Genomic DNA, 22,108 nt, shown 5'->3' on the forward strand with positions numbered 1-22,108 from the left:
AGTTCTGAAGTGGGCTGCAGAGAGCCAAACCAGCAGGAGACAGAGTGACCAGAGGCCGGGGGTAAAATTTAGCTTTTAAATTTTTGTGAGGATTTCTTCTGGGCCAGAAGCTCCTCTGGACCCCACCAGAAGTCTTTGGGCCTCCACAGCCCTGAGTTTCTCTCACAGACCCTCCCCCTCCCCGCAAAACCATAGGCTGGGGACTGTTTCCTTGGGTCCCCAGTAAACTAGCCTGAGGCTCAGGTCGAGGAGCCTGAGGGGGGTCATCTCAAGCCCTGAGCTCGCCCCCTCAAATTAAAATCAAGGCTTAAATATTACAGACAGACAGGACTAGAGGGCCTGATAGCCTCACACCAATGCAGCCTTGAACCCTCCCAGTGGTCTCGTACCCACCCGCCCCCAACATACACCGTCGGTTTAAACGTGAGGGATCCTGAAGCTGGTCAAGTGTGACTTACTTTCTGAATCTGGGATGGAGCTGGTTAGTGAGGAGCTGGTGGAAGTGATGGCGCTGGTGGTCGGGCTCATACTGTAGTGGGGGAATGTTCCTGTCATAGCGGTGGTATGCGAGATCCAGGCCACTGGGTCAATGGGTCTCACTGGTTCTGCTACAACACAGACAGACAGATTAGACAAAGAGCTGAACTCAGTTCAAATAGGAAAGTGAAGAGCAACCAAAATATACACTTCGAGAGCTGTAGATGTGCAAATCCATCAGCAGCTGAGGGAGAGGTTAGCAGGTTAACCCTGGGCCCTCTTTTAGGTGCTGACTGAACTGTGGCATGTTTCCAGCAATCTCTGTCTTTAGTTAATGAAAGACCTGATAGTGGCAAGGCATTTCCCATAATCTGCAGCAATCTATAGAAATTTATAGAGAAATTGCAGGGAAGTACAGGTTAGCAGGTGATTACGATTAGTCAAAATACTGTGTTTAGTAGAGTCTTCCAGAACATAAGAGGGTGCAGGGAAACTCGACAGAGCTTGAAATACCCGCTTCTAATGATACTTCCCAGCTGTCCACAATCTGGGGTTCAAATCACACCCCGTTATGCTGCAGGTACAACTAGAACTGCATGGTTTCAGTTCCAGAGGGCAGTTCATTAGCGGTGGATGATTTATCTAATAGGGCCTCCTTCATTTTTTGAATAGTGTAAATCTGCCACATGCTGTAATGGCAGAGTCCAGATTAATGGGCTCTGGGTAAACTAGTGTCAAATTTTGCTCCTGTGAAATGTCTTGGAATGTTTTACGACATTAAAGGTGTATATAAAGGGAAGTTGTTGCTATTGTTGTAGGCAATCCATCATTTTTCTTCATTTAGCTTTTGCCACACAGCATAGGCACAAAGATAGAGACCGAGAGGGAGCTATGGAAGGAAAGGTAGATGGAAAGGCATAATTAGGGGAGGGAGGCAGGGGATGGGGGTGGGGGGGAAAGAGAGAGAGAGAGAGAGAGAGTGAGAGACACACACACACACACGCACAAAGATAGACAGTAAGAGATACACAGCCTGATGAGACATAGAGAAAAGGAGAGTCACAGAGGAAAGAAACTAAACGAAATGTTATTAATAGGAATTTTAATAAAAACTGGATCTTCTATAAAATTAAAAGAAACACTAAAATTTGAAGTTAGTATTAATAAAAATAGAAACCAGAAGCTAAACGCATACTGGAGTAGGACTGTCACAGCCCAGAGGAGCTGGATTCAAATCCAATTCTCAAAGATAGAAGAACAGTGCGTTACGAACAACACAACCCAAGTCAACAAGCATTCCTATAAACTACTGCATTTAAAATAATGAAAGTGGTACTTACTCCTGGGAATGGTGAAATAGCTCCTGGGGGTGGGGTCCCAGCACTTGGCTACTGTTAAACTGATGGCTCTGGAGAAGTAAACACAGTGGAACAATTACCAGTCGCTGCCAAGATTAGATAAACGGGATAAGCAAAATTAGGACAAAGCATTAGTGCAGAGAGGGTGTTAATTGACAGAAAAATGTTTGTGCTTGGGGCCAGGCTGTTTATTAACACCTTCTCTGCACTAAGGCTTTGCCTTTCACACCATTAACATACCGTTTGCCTTTGGCTCCATGACCTTCTGGTTGGTTATTCTCTGTGACCTTGTCCTATCAACACCTTCTCTTTGGTTATCTCTTGCCCCACCCCCGTTTTATTTGCTTAAAACCTGTTATATTTCTAATATTTGCCAGTTCTGATGAAGGGTCACTGACCTAAAATGTTAACTCTGCTTCTCTCTCCACAGATGCTGATAGACCTGAGTATTTCCAGCATTTCTTGTTTTTATTATGGAGTTAACACATCAGCTTGGCTAGTTGGTGCACCTGTGTCACAAGATTTTGGGTTCAAGTCACTGCAGGAGCTTGCGGTCTGGACTGACGCTGAAGTGCAGCACCGAGGAAGCGATGTACTCTGAGGGCCAGCACCGAGGGAGCACTGCACTCTCAGAGGGCCAGCACCGAGGGAGCACTGCACTCTCAGAGGGCCAGCACCGAGGGAGCACTGCACTCTCAGAGGGCCAGCACCGAGGGAGCACTGCACTCTCAGAGGGCCAGCACCGAGGGAGCACTGCACTCTCAGAGGGCCAGCACCGAGGGAGCACTGCACTCTCAGAGGGCCAGCACCGAGGGAGCGATGTACTCTCAGAGGCGAACCCTTCAAGTGAGACATTAAACTGAAGTCCTAGCTGCTCTTTCACTTGGTCATTAAACATCCTGTGATATTATTCAAAGAGGAGTAGAGTCCTGCCCAGTGTCCTGGCCAATATTTATCTCTCAACCGAAGTCACAAACAGATGATCCAGTCATTTGCGGTTTGTGGGATCTTGCCGTGTGCAAATTGGGTGTTGTGGCTCCTATATTACAAAAATAACTACACTTCAATAGTATTTCATTGTCTGTAAAATGCTTTTGGGCATTCTAAGGTCAGGAAAGGCGCTACATCAATGCAAGTTCTTTATATAACATATCTTAATCCCACGTGATATGAGTTGGTGAAATGTGTCACTTACCCTGGTTTTGAGACAACTTCCCGGAGGATCCTCACAGCATCATCATTGCTCATGTTTTCAAAATTGACATCATTGACCTAGAGTATAGAGCAGAATGGAGGCTCAGATCATGGGACAGGCGAAGGTCTATGACCCAGAAAAGGGAACAGGAACTGTTGCAAGGGACTGGGAGACAGTGGTGCCATTGTAAGGCAGGCAGCTTTCAGATAACATCACAAAGGGGCTTAAAATCAACCAGCCGCATCCTGAGATACGACCAGTGCCTTGAAGTCACCACCCCACCACACCTCAACACCTGTGATTTTTATGGGTAGTGATTGGCAGCAAGGCAACCAATGGCAGAGGGCACATTCCATGTCACTGACTCATCACAGCTACACTGAAGGATCAGTGACTGTGGCATCGTCACTAAAACGTTACTGGATGAAAGAATCCACAGAAAGCAGTTTAATCGCTACATTCTGGAACATTTTAACGCAACTTTGGTAAGGGCGGCACAGTGGCGCAGTGGTTAGCACTGCAGCCTCACAGCTGCAGGGACCCGGGTTCAATTCTGGGTACTGCCTGTGTGGAGTTTGCAAGTTCTCCCTGTGTCTGCGTGGGTTTTCTCCGGGTGCTCCGGTTTCCTCCCACAAGCCAAAAGACTTGCAGGTTGGTAGGTAAATTGGCCATTATAAATTGTCACTAGTATAGGTAGGTGGTAGGGAAATATAGGGACAGGTGGGGATGTTTGGTAGGAATATGGGATTAGTGTAGGATTAGTATAAATGGGTGGTTGATGGTCGGCACAGACTCGGTGGGCCGAAGGGCCTGTTTCAGTGCTGTATCTCTAATCTAATCTAATCTAATCTTTGTACTTGTGTATATAATATGGCATGAATGACACCTCACTGCAGACACCAATACACAGAGGCTGGCTTATTCCTGCAACAAAACAGTTAATGGATCACTGATATTTCTGTCGCATGACAATCACCAGGTTAAGTTTGAGACACAAATTTAAAGTTTGCTTTGTCCCATTCAAATTTTAAATACACATTTCAGCTTGCCTTGTTTCAATTGATTAGACCAGCTGACGCCAGCAGGAAGAAACAGATAAACCTGAGACACTCAGGTAAACAGTGAATGCCGTGCATGGTCAAAATCAGGTTACACTAAAGTTTAGCACAGCAGATGAGACTGTTATTTTCTCTCAATCTGAGAAGGGATAGTTAAGCCTGTGACTACTGTAATTCACTGTGTCATTACTTCTGTTCACTATCCTTATACTGGTTATTAAAACTGTTTGCCAGTCAAGAACCTACACCACGGTCTGCTGAAGTGCTTATTCTAACAGCTAGGAAGGCCATGTGCTGTATCTGACAAATGAAATATGGTGATGAGGGTTTCCAGTTCAATGACTGGACTCGTTCCAATTTTCCTAGATATTGAGCAGGCAAAGGCATAGTCTGGGTCAAAGGAAGCAAGGGCTTGGCTACTGGAATGGTCTGAAACACTGAAGCAAAAAAAAAAATCACAAAAAAACCTCCAAAAAATAAAGCGTAAGTACACATACTTTAGAAATTTCACCAAAAAAGCTCTTGTATCTGTTTTACTGGGCTAAATTTAGTCCTGATGGCGGGGCCCCATCGAAGAACCCAAAAGCAGGGTGGGGGTGGGGATGGTGCGGCCCTGCTATAGAGGTCAGCGGGACCCAAGCCTGCATGCGATCAGCAGTCATGCCCAATGAGGATGGCCGACCACCCCCAAGAGCTGCCAGCCAATCAAAGGGCCGGTAGCTCAGCAGTGACCGGGAGTATTGGCCACTGGTAGGGCTGCACCTGGAGGAGGGTGCAGCGATGGATGGCGCCCTCAGGCCCCGGCGACGGTGTGAGTTGGTGAGGGTAGGCAGCACCGTTGCTGCGGGGGCTGCCATTGCCTCTGTGGGCCAAAAAGAGTGTCGAGACTCACAGTGCAGGACAAGACCGGGGAGGGTCGAGGCCCACAGTGCAGGACAACACCGGGGAGGGTCGAGGCCCACAGTGCAGGACAACACCGGGGAGGGTCGAGGCCCACAGTGCAGGACAACACCGGGGAGGGTCGAGGCCCACAGTGCAGGACAACACCGGGGAGGGTCGAGGCCCACAGTGCAGGACAACACCGGGGAGGGTCGAGGCCCACAGTGCAGGACAACATCGGGGAGGGTCGAGGCCCACAGTGCAGGACAACACCGGGGAGGGTCGAGGCCCACAGTGCAGGAGGGAAAGGAACTTGATATTGAGCAGGTAAATTTACATTTTTTTTTTATCAACCTAAAAGTATTGTTTAATAATGTCTCTCTGCGGTAGGTTGCTCTGAGAGTCCTCACCATAACCACTGCGACCTCTGTCAGGACCTGACTGGTCCACGCACTCAGTGACACATAGCATTCTATCATTATACAAAGGGATCGCTCTCAGGAAAATTCCACAGAGCAGTGACAGTATAAATTGGCATATGGTCTCTAACCAAGCCTCTCCTACATATCAATTCTGCTGGTTACCATGACCACAGTGGTAATTAACATGGTTCCATGGTTGCAGCCTGTATACTTCAGCTTCAGATGACTCACTCCTGGTTAAATGTTTTACTTGGAACGATGCAGACGTGTGGGCACTGACCTGCAGAAGCATGTCACCGGGCTCGATTCTACCATCAGCCGCCACTGCTCCCCCCTTCATTATTGACCCAATGTATATCCCGCCATCTCCCCGGTCATTACTCTGACCCACGATACTGATCCCCAGGAAATTGTATTTTTCTGAAAAGAAGAAGGAAAAGAAATTAGAATTGGCTTACGTGTGTGTCAGTGATAAAGACACTGACTTGATGAAGGAGGTAATAGTCCTCAACTGCACGGTGAGGTAACAGTGGATAAAACTGGGCACCTGGACAATGAGGCGAGTAGTCACCAGGGGCTTGATTTTCAGGTTCCGCTGGGGCGGAAACAGAGGCAGCTGGGGTTCAAAAATACCGGCGTCTGCTGGCATGCTGGTTTCCCGATGCCATTCCTGGTGGCGGCCGTGTTTACCAAGGCGGGAGGAGTGATCCTGCCTGACCCCTGATTAAGGCCAATTAAGCTGGTTAAGGAGCTCATTAATAGAGAATATGTTGAGATAGTCGCAGGGGTGCACGAGCTGCACGTGCTGTCTGGGGCACAGCAGATGAAAAGACACAGGTACACAGTAGGGAACCAGTCATGGCCGCCCCAGGGAATTACCTGGGGCCCCATAAAAAGGGTGACTGACGGAGAGAGGGATTCGGCCATTGATAAACAGGCAAGCTTAATGCAGCACAGGCAGCGGGGAAGAGTTGTCAGTAAGCGCTCGAACAGTGCAGGGGGTCATCACCCCCTTTCCCCCAGCATAGCGGGAGCAAGGCCGCCAAGTCAATTGGGCGGCTACCTGACCACAAGGAAGGTAGCAGCTGACAATGAGTGCATGACTCTCAGATTTTGGGCCCAGTGGCAACGAGAAGCAATACCCTCCACAGGAAGGGTGCAGCCCCAGGCATCAGGAAGGCACGGGAGGGACAAGGGACAACAAGGAAACGGAGGCTGTACCCTCGGCAGAGGATCACCCGGAGTTACTGAGAGATCACAGAGAACCAGTGCCACAGGAGACCAAGAGCCTCCAGGCAGATGGTCAGAGACATCTGTGCCCTTGATGCCGAAGACCTCACACCTCGCAGCATTGGTCACCATGCCCTGCCAGTAGCCGTCAAAGTTACTGTGGCCTTGGACTTCTTCACTTCTGGTTCCTTCCAAGGATCAGCTACAGACCTCGTATCTCAAAAACGGCAGCACATCACTCCATCTCACAGGTTATGATGCCCTATTTGCCAAAGCTGGACAGTGCATTCAGTGCATGACTGACGCGGCCACGCAGGCACAGGGGGCTGTGGGTTTCACTGTATTCTCCCAGGTGCAGAGCATCATCGATTGCACTCATGTGGCTATCAAAGCACCCAGTGGCTGTTCACTCAGATTAATCAACAGTAAGAGCATCCACTCCCTCAACGTTCCCCCATGTGCATGCTTGCTTTCCCAACAGCTGCCATGATTCCTTCATCCTCCACTAATCCAGGCTGCTGCAGCTCTTAACGCCAACCCCCAAAGTAAGTGGATGGATCCTAGGGGACAAGGGATATCCCTTGAAGACATGGCTACTCACTCCTAGATGAGAGTCCCAGACAGAGGCACAGAGGCAATACAACTAAAGCCATCTATCCACCAGGAGCCCACCTTTGAGCAGGTTACAGGGATTCTCAGGATGTATTTCCAGTACCTGGACTGGTCAGGTGGTGCTCTGCAATACACTCCTGCAAGGGTCTCACTCATTGTGGTGGTCTGCTGCGCTCTCCATAACATGGCTCTGCAAAGAGGTATGGACCTTCAGGACAGCGAAGCCATGGAAGGAGACAGCTCATCAGAGGAAGAGAAGGAGCAGAATGTCAAAGAGGAGGAGGTGGAGGATGCAGAACACTGAGGTGCTCTGGCTGAACAGGGAGGTGGCCTTGCACGGCATGGAGCTCAAAGCTCTTGTCAGGATGCCATGAATGACAGGGATCATCGTATTCAGCAACATTTCAAGTGAGCCCCTCTAAACCGGGATGAACGGTATGGTACGGAACTCTCACTCTGAGTTGCCTACGCTAATACTTCCATTAAAGAATCAGTCTGGAATATGGAACTTGCAATGAAGGATGCACATCTGCCTGGAGATTTTGCCTTCAATGTTAAGGAACCCTTGATCTCCTTCACCATCTCATTATTTACATAGTGCTCAGAAAGGAAAAGAATGCGCAGTTACAGCAAGACACCCCAGTGACTCACTTAGTGCTCCATGTGATTGGGTGGCCTCCTTGCTCAGCCACTTCTATGCGGTATTCCCCTTGTGGCCTTCGAGGAGGCAGCCTGCTCACTTGTCTCAGCTTGCAGCTGAGATGCATATGGTGGTGGAACTCGTTGTGGAGGTGTCCTTGAGGGGTATTGCTAGAGGCTGCTGCACCTGCATGATTGTAGGGACAGCCTCCGTCACTAAGCCCTGCTGCACAGATGCTCCACTGTCAGAGGAGCCAAGGAGGCCGAGGGTGATAAAAGCGCCCAGTGTGGGATCATAGATTCAGAGTTATACAGCACAGAAACATGCCCTTTGGCCCATCGTGTCTGTGCCGGCCATCAAGCACCTATCTATTCAAATCCCATTTTCCAGCACTTGGCCCGTAGCCTTGTATGTTACGGTGCTTCAAGTGCTCATCTAGATACTACTTAAATGTTGTGAGGGTTGCTGCTGCTACCACCCTTTCAGGCAGTGTGTTCCAGATTCTAACCACCCTCTGGGTGAAGAATTTCTTTCCTCAAATCCTCTCTAAACCTCCTGCCCCTTACCTTTATCTATGCCCTCTGGTTATTGACACCTCTGCTAAGTGAAAAAGTTTCTTCCTATCTACCCTATCTATGCCCCTCATAATTTTGTATACCTCAATCAGATCCCCCCTCAGCCTTCTCTGCTCTAAGGAAAACAACCCTAGCCTATCCAGTCTCTCTTCATAGCTGACATGCTCCAGCCCAGGCAACATCCTGGTGAATCTCCTCTGCACCCTCTCCAGTGCAATCACATCCTTCCTATAGTGTGGCGACCAGAACTGTACATAGTACTCCAGCTGTGGCCTAACTAGAGCTTTATACAGCTCCATCATAACCTCCCTGTTCTTATATTCTATGCCTCAGCCAATAAAGGCAAGTATCCCATATGCCTTCCTAACCACCTTATCTACTTGTGCTGCTGCCTTCAGTGATCTATGGACAAGTAGACCAAGGTCCCTCTGACCCTCTGTACTTCCGAGGGTCCTATCATCCATTGTATATCCCCTTGCCTTGTTAGTCCTCCCAAAATGCATCACCTCACACTTCTCAGGATTAAATTCCATTTGCCACTGCTCTGCCTATCTATATTGTCCTGTAATCTAAGGCTTTCCTCCTCACTATTTACGACCAATTTTCGTGTCATCTGTGAACTTACTGACCATACCTCCTATATTCACGTCTAAATCATTAATGTACACTACAAACAGCAAGGGTCCCAGCACCAATCCCTGCAGTACACCACTGGCCACAGGCTTCCAATCGCAAAAACAACCCTCGACCATCACCCTCTGCCTCCTGCCACTAAGCCAATTTTGAATCCAATTTGCCAAATTGCCCTGGATCCCATGGGCTCTTACCTTCTTAACCAATCTCCCATGCGGCACAGTGGCGCAGTGGTTAGCACCGCAGCCTCACAGCTCCAGGGACCCGGGTTCGATTCCAGGTACTGCCTGTGTGGAGTTTGCAAGTTCTCCCTGTGTCTGCGTGGGTTTTCTCCGGGTGCTCCGGTTTCCTCCCACAAGCCAAAAGACTTGCAGGTTGATAGGTAAATTGGCCATTATAAATTGTCACTCGTGTAGGTAGGTGGTAGGGAAATATAGGGACAGGTGGGGATGTTTGGTAGGAATATGGGATTAGCGTAGGATTAGTATAAATGGGTGGTTGATGTTCGGCACAGACTCGGTGGGCCGAAGGGCCTGTTTCAGTGCTGTATCTCTAATCTAAATCTAATCTAAAAAGCCTTACTGAAGCCCATGTAGACCACATCAACTATTTTACCCTCATCTACACATCGAGTCACCTCCTTGAAAAATTCAATCAAGTTTGTAAGACATGATCTCCCTCTGACAAAGCCATGCTGACTATCCCTGATTAATCCCTGCCTCTCCAAGTGGAGATTAATCCTGTCCCTCAGTAATTTTTCCAATAGTTTTCCAACCACTGATGTTAGACTCACCGGCCTGTAATTACCTGGTTTATCCCTGCTACCCTTCTGGAATAATGGTACCACATGTGGGAAGTTGTGTGCGGAATCAGAGGAGATAGGGGAAGCGTTAAATGAATATTTTTCGTCAGTATTTACAGTAGAAAAAGAAAATGTTGCCGAGGGGATTACTGAGATACAGCCTACTAGGCTAGATGGGATTGAGATTCACAAGGAGGAGGTGTTAGCAATTTTGGAAAGAGTGAAAATAGATAAGTCCCCTGGGCCAGATGGGATTTATCCTAGGATTCTCTGGGAAGCCAGGGAGGAGATTGCAGAGCCGTTGTTGTTGATCTTTATGTCGTCATTGTCGACAGGAGTAGTGCCGGAGGACTGGAGGATAGCAAATGTTGTCCCCTTGTTCAAGAAGGGGAGTAGAGACAGCCCTGGTAATTATAGACCTGTGAGCCTTACTTCGGTTGTGGGTAAAATGTTGGAAAAGGTTATAAGAGACAGGATTTATAATCATCTTGAAAAGAATAAGTTCATTTGCGATAGTCAGCACGGTTTTGTGAAAGGTAGGTCGTGCCTCACAAACCTTATTGAGTTTTTCGAGAAGGTGACCAAACAGGTGGATGAGGGTAAAGCCGTGGATGTGGTGTATATGGATTTCAGTAAGGCGTTTGATAAGGTTCCCCATGGTAGGCTATTGCAGAAAATACGGAAGTATGGGGTTGAAGGTGATTTAGAGCTTTGGATCAGAAATTGGCTAGCTGAAAGAAGACAGAGGGTGGTGGTTGATGGCAAATGTTCATCCTGGAGTTTAGTTACTAGTGGTGTACCGCAAGGTTCTGTTTTGGGGCCACTGCTGTTTGTCATTTTTATAAACGACCTGGATGAGGGTGTAGAAGGGTGGGTTAGTAAATTTGCAGATGACACGAAGGTCGGTGGAGTTGTGGATAGTGTCGAAGGGTGTTGTAGAGTACAGAGGGACATAGATAGGATGCAGAGCTGGGCTGAGAGATGGCAAATGGAGTTTAATGCGGAGAAGTGTGAGGTGATTCACTTTGGAAGGAGTAACAGCAATGCAGAGTACTGGGCTAATGGGAAGATTCTTGGTAGTGTAGTTGAGCAGCGAGATCTTGGTATCCAGGTACATAAATCCCTGAAAGTTGCTACCCAGGTTAATAGGGCTGTTAAGAAGGCATATGGTGTGTTAGCCTTTATTAGTAGGGGGATCGAGTTTCGGAGCCACGAGGTCATGATGCAGCTGTACAAAACTCTGGTGAGGCCGCACCTTGAGTATTGCGTGCAGTTCTGGTCACCGCATTATAGGAAGGATGTGGAAGCTTTGGAAAGGGTGCAGAGGAGATTTACTAGGATGTTGCCTGGTATGGAAGGAAGGTCTTACGAGGAAAGGCTGAGGGACTTGGGGTTGTTTTCGTTAGAGAGAAGGAGGAGGAGAGGTGACTTAATAGAGACATACAAGATAATCAGAGGGTTAGATAGGGTGGATAGTGAGAGTCTTTTTCCTCGGATGAGGATGGCAAACACGAGGGGACATAGCTTTAAGTTGAGGGGTGAAAGATATCGGACAGATGTCAGAGGTAGTTTCTTTACGCAGAGAGTAGTAGGGGCGTGGAACGCCCTGCCTGCAACAGTAGTAGACTCGCCAACTTTAAGGGCATTTAAGTGGTCATTGGATAGACATATGGATGTAAATGGAATAGTGTAGGTCAGATGATCGGCGCAACATCGAGGGCCGAAGGGCCTGTACTGCGCTGTAATATTCTAATTCTAATTTGCTGTCCTCCAGTTCTCTGGCACCTCTCCTGTGGCCAGAGAGGATTTGAAAATTTGTGTCAGAGCCCCTACTATCTCCTCCCTTGCCTCACATAACAGCCTGGGAAACATCTCATCTGGGCCTGGGGGATTTGTCCACTCTTAAGCCCGCTAAAACCTCCTCCCTTTCAATGCTAATTTGTTCAAGTATATCACAATTCCCCTCCCTGATCTCTACATCTACATCATCCTACATAGAGAACACAGATGAAAAGTAATCATTTAAAACCTCACCTATGTCCTCCAGCTCCACACACAGATTGCCACTATGGTCCCTAATGGGATCTACTCTTTCCCTGGTTATCCTTTTTTCCTTATTATACTTATAAAACACCATGGGATTTTCCTTTATCTTGCCTGCCAGTGTTTTGTCATGCCCCCTCTTCGCTCTCCTAATTACTTATTTTTTTTAAGTACCCTCTACACTTTCTATACTCCTCTAAGGCCTCTGCTGTTTTCAGCTCCCTGAATCTGCCATAAGCCTCCTTTTTTCCCCCTTATCCAATCCCTTGACATCCAGGGTTCCCTGGACTTGTTGGTCCTACCCTTCACCTTTACGGGAACATGTTGGCCCTGAACTCTCACCATTTCCTTTTTGAATGACTCCCACTGGTCTGATGTAGACTTTCCTACAAGTAGCTGCTCCCAGTCCACTTTGGCCAGATCCTGTTTTATCATATTGAAATCGGCCTTCCCCCAATTCAGTATCTTTATTTCCAGTCCATCGTTGTCCTTTTCCATAACTACCTTAACTCTTACAGAGTTACGATCACTTTCCCCGAAATGCTTCCCCACTGACACTTGTACCACTTGTCCGGCTTCATTCCCTAGGATTAGGTCCAATACCACCCCTTCTCTTGTAGGACTTTCTACGTGCTGGCTCAAAAAGCCCTCCTGTATGCACTTTAAAAATTCCACCCCCTTTAAGCCTTTTAAGACTATCCCAGTTAATATTGGGGAAGTTGAAATCCCCTACTATTATTACCCCATTATTTTTACACCTCTCTGAGATTTGCCTACATATTTGCCCCTCTATCTCTCTCTGACTATTTGGAGGCCTGTAGTACACTCCCAGCCAAGTGATTGCCCCCCTTTTTGTTTTTAAGTTCTACCTATATGGCCTCTTTTAGATGATAGCATAAAATTGCAAAGAGATATTGACAGACTAGGTGAGTGGGCAAAACTGTGGCAGATGGATTTCAATGCGGGCAAGTGTGAGGTTATCCATTTTAGACCAAAAAAGGATAGAGCAGGGTACTTTCTAAATGGGAAGAGGTTAAGTACAGTGGATGTCCAAAGAGACTTGGAGGTTCAGGTGCATAGATCTTTAAAATGCCATGATCAAGTGCAGAAAATAATCAAAAAGGCTAATGGAATGCTAGCCTTTATATCCAGAGGTTTGGAGTATAAAGACACAGAGGTTATGCTGCAGCTGTACAAAACCCTGGTTAGACCCCACTTGGAGTACTGTGAGCAGTTCTGGGCACCACGCCTTAGGAAGGATATATTGGCCTTGGAGGGAGTGCAACGTAGGTTTACAAGAATGATACCTGGGCTACAGGGGTTAAGTTACGAGGAGAAATTACACAAATTAGGCCTGTTTTTGCTAGAATTTAGAAGGTTAAGGGATAATCTGATTGAAGTCTTCAAGATATTAACAGGAAAAGACAGGATAGATAAAGGTAAACTATTTCCACTGGTTGCAGATTCTAAATCTAGGGGTCATAGTCTAAAAATTAGGACCAGACCGTTCAGGAGAGATGTTAGAAAGCACTTCTTCACGCAAAGGGTGGTTGAGGTTTGGAACTCGCTCCCACAAACAGCAGTTAAAGCTACAACAGTTGTTAATTTTAAATCTGAGACAGAAAGATTTTTGTTAAGCAAAGATATTAAGGGATATGGGCCAAAGGCAGGTATATTGAGTTAGGTCGCGGATCAGCCATGATCTCATTGAATGGCGGGACAGGCTCGAGGGGCTGAATGGCCTACTCCTGTTCCTATGTTCCTATTTGAGGAACCTTCTAAGATATCATCCCTCCTTATTGCCGTGTTTGACTCCTTGATCAATAGTGCAATGCCACCTCCTCTTTTACAACCCCCCGCAACTTGACCCGAGCACCAGGGAGGCAACATACCATCCTGGATTCATGTTAGCGGCCACAGAAACACCTATCTGTACCCCTTACGATAGAATCCCCTATCACTATAGCTCTCCCACTCTTCTTTTCTTCCCTCCTGTGCAGCTGAGCCACCCGTGGTGCCACAGACTTGGCTCTTGCTGCAGTCCCCTGAGAAGCTATTTCCCCCAACAGTATTCAAAGTGGAATATCTGTTACAGAGGGAGATGGACCCAGGGGACTCCTGCACTACCTGCTTAGGTCTTCTACTCTGCCTGGCAGTCACCCATTCCCTTTCTGTCTAAGCAATCTTTACCTGCGATGTGACCACCTCCCTGTACGTGCTATCCACAATGATCTCAGCCTCGCGAATGCTTCACAGTGTCCCCAGCCGCCGCTCCAGTTCCGAAACACGGATTTCGAGTAGCTGCAGCTGGAGACACTTCCTGCACACTGGAAGTGTCCCTGACTTCCCACATTGCACAGGAGGAGCACTCCACGTTGCTGAGCTGCCCTGCCATGACTTACCCATAATTTACTCAAAAAATGAGAGATTAATTTACACTAGGGACCTCGATTCCCTAAAAACCACTACTTACTATATATAATTTTAAAAAGTTGTAATAATTACTAACAATTATCAATAAATTACACTAATTAAAAACAAAATACACACTTTAGTAGTACTAACCTTATCACTTATAAGGTAGGTTTTGAGGTTTTAGAAAAAAAACTTCCTCTCCCCTGATTTTTTAAAAGTTATTTACAGGCACGAACAGCTGTTATTTACCCAACCAATCAGCTTACAGATTTCCTGTGATGTGACTAAGTTTTTTCCCCCCTCCTTTGAAACTTAGCGCACGCTGGAAGAGAGAGAGCCTGCTGACTGCCCCTTCGGTCCAAGTTAAGTGTAGGCCTTGAGCCCCGCTCGTACTTATGTAGGTCCCACTCCAGATCCACCTCCCCCCAGGTCCGCTTGCTGACTGCCGCAACCGCTTCGGTCTCCTTTCATTCTCCTTGGTGACATCCTCAGCCCTTGGCTGATATCCTGGATGGCTGGAGGTGAGCACCAGATTGGGAGTAACTGGCATCCCCTCCGAACGTCTGTGCACCACCAGCGCCACTGACCTGTCCAGGCTACATAGTGTGGTATGCATCCTGTGTGCGTCAGTGCACAGTTCCTAAATGTACTCCAAATGCTGCCACATGATGTATGCCACTCTCTTCATGGAGCAGCTTATGCGTTCATAGCCCGAAGCCATTGTGGCACACACAAGCTGAATGGACTCCTCCATTCACTGCCCATGACCCTGCACTGCCTCAAGGAACACCAACATGTGGGAGCACATTTACTGCTGCTGGTCTCGGTAAAGCCTCGTTTCCGGTGGCCCGAGGCCCTGCATCTGTGCCCAGCTGAGTAGGACTGCATCTGTCCTCCCTCCTCCGAGGGGAACTGACCACAGCTACCTCTGCCACTGGCACCTCCTCCTGCACACTAGTGTGTACTCCTTACCCAGTGCCACCCTATCTAAACATGTATGAGGTGTTATGATCAGGTGAGGAGGGGTCAAAAGGCTCCCCTATGGTCCCTCTCCTTGTTTCACCACAATAGGGCTTATTTCTTTTTAAAAGTGGATATGCTTACCAATTCAGTGAGTGTTTAACGAGTTACGTGCTATGATCGTAAAAGGACCAATCGGACAGGTTTTCTTAAGTTTAAACAAGAAAGAGGTTAGTTTTATTGTACTTAAAACCAATCCAAATAAAATAATAAAGTACCCTCCAACTTTCACACATACAAACAGAGTGGAGAAGAATACAGTCCGGAGCAATTAAAAGAAAGAGTACACAGTCTGTGGAGTTTGCAGTGGGGGAGAAGAGAGATACACAGTCTGAAAAAAAGAGACAGACAGACAGACTGAGTCCGAGAGAGAGAGAGAGAGAGAGAGAGAGCGAGCGAGACCACTTGGTTCCTTACTGGTAAGTCTCAGGTGTTTGTCTGCCTGCAGAGAGAAAGAGCAGCTAGTTTCACACAGATGGTGGGTCTGTCGCATGATGGCCCCATGTATTCTCCCTCTTGCAACATAATTAGATCATGTCTAAGAATTCCAATCTCTCTCAGGGTCCCTTTGTTCCAGTGATTATCCTTTGAGTAGTTCGTCTCTACCAGCGTTAATATTCCGAGATTGCCTTTAATGTCGTTAGTGAAGGCAGGACAGGTAGCCCATTCAAACAAGCCATTGATCTGGATGGGGACTGACCAGACCTTACGCCTCTACCTCAATACATTGAAATGTAGGATATTGTGATGCAAATTGCGGTGACCATTTTAGCCACCAGCTGTCTTCTTCTATCAGTTCGTTTTCCTGCTGTTTTTTAAAGTTTAATTCAGGTTTCCAACTGATGGATTAAAAAAATCATTCGGCTCAGCATGTGTTCATGACAGAGGACCCAGTGAACTAAGTGTATCTGCACTGGTGAATAGTGTGCATGTAAGGTGTGACAGTGCTTCTTCGGATCTTTGATGGTCATCTTGGCCCGGTGATGGAGATGTCGTCTCCTTGGGTGGACATCTGCAACTGTGGAAGCTACAACACTGGCAGCTACCTGGCAATGTGGAAAATTTCTCAGGTATGGGCTGTGCACAAAAAGCAGGACAAATCCAACCCGGCCAATTACCGCCCCATCAGTCTGCTCTCGATCATCAGTAAAATGATGGAAGGTGTCATAAACAGTGCTATCAAGCGACACTTGCTTAACAATAACCTGCTCAGTTTGGGTTGCGCCACAACCACTCAGCTCCTGACCTCATTACAGCCTTGGTTCAAACATGGACAAAAGAGCACATTGGATTTGGTACTGGGTAATGAACCCGGCCAGGTGTTAGATTTAGATGTAGGTGAGCACTTTGGTGATAGTGATCACAATTCGGTTAGGTTTACCTTAGCGATGGGCAGGGACAGGTATATACCGCAGGGCAAGAATTATAGCTGGGGTAAAGGAAACTATGATGCGATTAGGCAAGATTTAGGATGCGTAGGATGGGGAAGGAAACTGCAGGGGATGGGCACAATCGAAATGTGGAGTTTATTCAAGGAGCAGCTACTGCTTGTCCTTGATAAGTATGTACCTGTCAGGCAGGGAGGAAGATGTCGAGCGAGGGAGCCGTGGTTTACTAAAGAAGTTGAAGCGCTTGTCAAAAGGAAGAAGGCGGCTTATGTTAGGATGAGACGTGAAGGCTCAGTTAGGGCGCTTGAGAGTTACAAGCTAGCCAGGAAGGATCTAAAGGGAGAGCTAAGAAGAGCAAGGAGAGGACACGAGAAGTCATTGGCGGATAGGATCAAGGAAAACCCTAAGGCTTTCTATAGGTATATCAGGAATAAAAGAATGACTAGAGTTAGATTAGGGCCAATCAAGGATAGTAGTGGGAAGTTGTGTGTGGAATCAGAGGAGATAGGGGAAGCGTTAAATGAATATTTTTCGTCAGTATTTACAGTAGAGAAAGAAAATGTTATCGAGGAGAATACTGAGATTCAGACTACTAGGCTAGATGGGATTGAGGTTCACAAGGAGGAGGTGTTAGCAATTTTGGAAAGTGTGAAAATAGATAAGTCCCCTGGGCCAGATGGGATTTATCCTAGGATTCTCTGGGAAGCCAGGGAGGAGATTGCAGAGCCTTCGTCCTTGATCTTTATGTCGTCATTGTCGACAGGAATAGTGCCGGAAGACTGGAGGATAGCAAATGTTGTCCCCTTGTTCAAGAAGGGGAGTAGAGACAGCCCTGGTAATTATAGACCTGGGAGCCTTACTTCGGTTGTGGGTAAAATGTTGGAAAAGATTATAAGAGATAGGATTTATAATCATCTTGAAAAGAATAAGTTCATTAGCGATAGTCAGCACGGTTTTGTGACGGGTAGGTCGTGCCTCACAAACCTTATTGAGTTTTTCGAGAAGGTGACCAAACAGGTGGATGAGGGTAAAGCAGTGGATGTGGTGTATATGGATTTCAGTAAGGCATTTGATAAGGTTCCCCACGGTAGGCTATTGCAGAAAATACGGAAGTATGGGGTTGAAGGTGATTTAGAGCTTTGGATCAGAAATTGGCTAGCTGAAAGAAGGTGGTTGTTGATGGCAAATGTTCATCCTGGAGTTTAGTTACTAGTGGTGTACCGCAAGGTTCTGTTTTGGGGCCACTGCTGTTTGTCATTTTTATAAATGACCTGGAAGAGGGTGTAGAAGGGTGGGTTAGTAAATTTGCGGATGACACGAAGGTCGGTGGAGTTGTGGATAGTGCCGAAGGATGTTGCAGGGTACAGAGGGACATAGATAGGCTGCAGAGCTGGGCTGAGAGATGGCAAATGGAGTTTAATGCGGAAAAGTGTGAGGTGATTCACTTTGGAAGGAGTAACAGCAATGCAGAGTACTGGGCTAATGGGAAGATTCTTGGTAGTGTAGATGAACAGAGAGATCTTGGTGTCCAGGTACATAAATCCCTGAAAGTTGCTACCCAGGTTAATAGGGCTGTTAAGAAGGCATATGGTGTGTTAGCTTTTATAAGTAGGGGGATCGAGTTTCGGAGCCACGAGGTCATGCTGCAGCTGTACAAAACTCTGGTGAGACCGCACCTGGAGTATTGCGTGCAGTTCTGGTCACCGCATTATAGGAAGGATGTGGAAGCTATGGAAAGGGTGCAGAGGAGATTTACTAGGATGTTGTCTGGTATGGAGGGAAGGTCTTACGAGGAAAGGCTGAGGGACTTGAGGTTGTTTTCGTTGGAGAGAAGGAGGAGGAGAGCTGACTTAATAGAGACATATAAGATAATCAGAGGGTTAGATAGGGTGGATAGCGAGAGTCTTTTTCCTCGGATGGTGATGGCAAACACGAGGGGACATAGCTTTAAGTTGAGGGGTGATAGATATAGGACAGATGTCAGAGGTAGTTTCTTTACTCAGAGAGTAGTAGGGGCGTGGAACGCCCTGCCTGCAACAGTAGTAGACTCGCCAACTTTAAGGGCATTTAAGTGGTCATTGGATAGACATATGGATGAAAATGGAATAGTGTAGGTCAGATGGTTTCACAGGTTGGTGCAACATCGAGGGCCGAAGGGCCTGTACTGCGCTGTAATGTTCTAATTCTAAAAAAAAAAGAGGTGATGTGAGAGTGACTGCCCTTGACATCAAGGCAGCATTTGACAGAGTATGGCATCAAGGAGCCCTAGCAAAACTGAAGTCAATGGGAATCAGGGGGAAAACTCTCCACTGGTTGGATTCATACCTGGCACAAAGGAAGATGGTTGTGGTTGTTGGAAGTCAATCATCTCAGCCCCAGGCCATCACTGCAGGAGTCCTCAGGGTAGTGTCCTAGGCCCAACCAGCTTCAGCTGCTTCATCAATCATAAGGTCAAAGGTAGGGATGTTCGCTGATGATTGCACAATGTTCAGCACCATTCACGACTTCTCAGATACTGAAGCAGTCCATGAAATGCAGCAAGACCTGGACAATATCCAGGCTTGGGCTGATCAGTGGCAAGTAACAATAGCACCACACGTGTCAGGCAATGACTATCTCAAACAAGAGAGAATCTAACCATCTCCCCTTGACATTCAATGGCATTACCATTGCTGAATCCCCCACTATCAACATCCTGGGGGTTACCATTGACCAGAAATTGAACTGGAGTAGCCATATAAATACCATGGCTACAAGAGCAGGTCAGAGGCTAGGAATCCTGTAGCGAGTAGCTCACCTCCTGACTTCCCAAAGCCTGTCCACCATCTCCAAGGCACAAGTCAGGAGTGTGATGGAATACTCTTCACTTGCCTGGATGAGTGCAGCTCCAACAACACTCAAGAAGCCCGACACCATCCAGGAAAAAGCAGCCCGCTTGATTGGCACCCCATCCACAAACATTCACTCCCTCCACCACTGACGCACAGTGGGAGCAGTGTGTACCATCTACAAGATGCAGTGCAGCAACGCACCAAGGCGCCTTAGATAGCACCTTCCAAACCCATGAGCTCTACCAGCCAGAAGGACTAGGGAAGCAGTTGCATGAGAACACTACCACCTGCAAGTTCCCTTCCAAGCCACACACCATCCTAACTTGGAACTATATCACTGTTCCTTCATTGTTGCTGGGTCAATATCCTAGAATTCCCTTCCTAACAGCACTGTGGATGCAGCTACCCCACATGGACTGCACTGAACAAAGAACAAAGAACAGTACAGCACAGGAACAGGTCATTCAGCCCTCCAAGCCTGCGCCGATCTTGATGCCTGCCTAAACTAAAACCTTCTGCACTTCCGGGGACCGTATCCCTCTATTCCCATCCTATTCATGTATTTGTCAAGATGCCTCTTAAACGTCGCCATCATACCTGCTTCCACCACCTCCCCCGGCAGCAAGTTCCAGGCACTCACCACCCTCTGTGTAAAGAACTTGCCTCGCACATCCCCTCTAAACTTTGCCCCTCGCACCTTAAACCTATGTCCCCTAGTAACTGACTCTTCCACCCTGGGAAAAAGCTTCTGACTATCCACTCTGTCCATGCCGCTCATAACTTTGTAAACCTCTATCATGTCGCCCCTCCGTCGTTCCAGTGAAAACAATCCGAGTTTATCCAACCTCTCCTCATGGCTAATGCCCTCCAGACCAGGCAACATCCTGGTAAACCTCTTCTGTCCCCTCGCCAAAGCCTCCACGTCCTTCTGGTAGTGTGGCGACCAGAAATGCACGCAATATTCTAAGTGTGGCCTAACTAAAGTTCTGTACAGCTGCAGCATGACTTGCCAATTTTTATACTCTATGCCCCGACCGATAAAGGCAAGCATGCCGTATGTCTTCTTGACTACCTTATCCACCTGCGTTGCCACTTTCAGTGGTTCAAGAAGGCAGCTCATCACCACCTTCTCAAGGACAATTAGGGATGGGCAATAAATGCTGGCCTAGCCAGCGACGCCGATATCCTATGAATGAATGAAAAAAAGATGAGAGCTAGCCTCGGAGAGCAGAAGCCTCTGCAGTGCTGAGGCTTCCCAATGCTACTCAGTACTTGGCATGCTGTTGGATGGGATGGAGTTCAATGCACCCCCTTAATGAGCACACTTCCCTCTGTAAACGCCATCTCAACCATAAGTGCCATTTCGCCATGGCCGACTGCCTCATGGTCTGCGATCCTGGCTATTTCCATCGCTCTATACTCCATTGGTGTGATGATCTGAAGGTAGGGTACCCCTCCACCTGTTTGGGCACTCTCTCAGGGATTATGTGCCTGTTTCTCCTGCAAGGACAAAAGAGAGCGTGATAAGTCACTGCTGTCCTTGATATCCATTGGCAGCTCTCCAATTCATTGACGGGTGCATGTTTCTGTGCTGGTAGGACCTCAGCAGCACTATGGCTCAGAACCATTCTGAGGAGTCAGTAAGTACACACACCCCTCACATGCTTAGGAGCAGCATGCGCCCTGAGGCTCCTCAGCTGATATGTCTGCTGGACACCTGTCCTAAGGATTGGGGGTAGCACTCGCTTTGCCACAGTGCATCAGGTCATTGAACTTTTTCGTGCACTGGATCCAGGTTCTTCTCACCACGCCTCTGCTGCTGACAGTAGCAGCAATGTTTATCCATGTCTATTTGGTCTGTGTGGATGGCCTCCTCCTGCCACTCTCCAGGAATAGAACCTCATTTTTCTCCCTCACAGCTTCAAGCATCATCTCCAGATCAGTGTCTGCTTTGCCCTGGGTTCCAGGCCTCTGGCTCTCCTGAGACATCATGGAAATGAAATTTTCTGTGAGTCTTCAGTACCCAGCCACAGCAGTAATGGCTGCCATAGAGAGTTTAAATCAGGCCTGCACTTGAGGCGGGTTTGCAACCCAGAAACAGTCCCGACTTCTATTTCCCAGCCCTGCAGCAAATCCAGCCCAAGTGTCTAGAAAAGCCCCTAAACATTTATGCTGCAGGTCCCAAATGACAAATGCAGAGATCTTTCAGAGACGATGAACCTGTTTTCACCCTGTTGTGAGTAAACTCTATTTCATTCACATTTATAAACCAAGTAGGTCATTGGGTGTGTGCTCTTAGACCGTGGTCTTCTTCAGGATATTGTGCATGTACAGGCGATTGAGGGAGGGACACGTTATCTGCTGCCCTCCCAAGGTGCAACAAATTCCCTGTCCACACTCAGATTTGCAGATTGACAGAACGTTTTTCCCATTTTCAAAGTATTTCAATCAAGATTAATTTCCTTCATCAACTCACATTCATTAAAATAGAATTTTGAAAATAACTCTTCAGTTGCCTTTATCATACATA

The 22,108-nt window shown here is 47.4% G+C and overlaps 1 protein-coding gene across 8 annotated transcripts in view; it reads right to left on the reverse strand.

Annotated features, from left to right (window-relative positions):
* LOC137352122 (segment polarity protein dishevelled homolog DVL-1-like) overlaps nt 1–22,108 on the reverse strand; it is a 165,680-nt gene that overhangs the window by 8,050 nt on the left and 135,522 nt on the right. For 7 of the 8 annotated variants that reach the window (XM_068017242.1, XM_068017240.1, XM_068017238.1 and 4 more), the window contains 4 exons: nt 5,670–5,809; nt 3,031–3,107; nt 1,818–1,885; nt 459–608 (listed from right to left, as the gene is read on the reverse strand). In XM_068017242.1, the coding sequence (XP_067873343.1) occupies nt 459–608; nt 1,818–1,885; nt 3,031–3,107; nt 5,670–5,809 (435 nt within the window). The remainder of the gene's footprint in view (nt 1–458; nt 609–1,817; nt 1,886–3,030; nt 3,108–5,669; nt 5,810–22,108) is intronic. The other variant, XM_068017239.1, reaches the window with a different exon arrangement.

This window comes from Heterodontus francisci, chromosome 37 (genome assembly GCF_036365525.1).
Source record: "Heterodontus francisci isolate sHetFra1 chromosome 37, sHetFra1.hap1, whole genome shotgun sequence".
In the NCBI taxonomy this organism is placed as follows: domain Eukaryota; kingdom Metazoa; phylum Chordata; class Chondrichthyes; order Heterodontiformes; family Heterodontidae; genus Heterodontus; species Heterodontus francisci.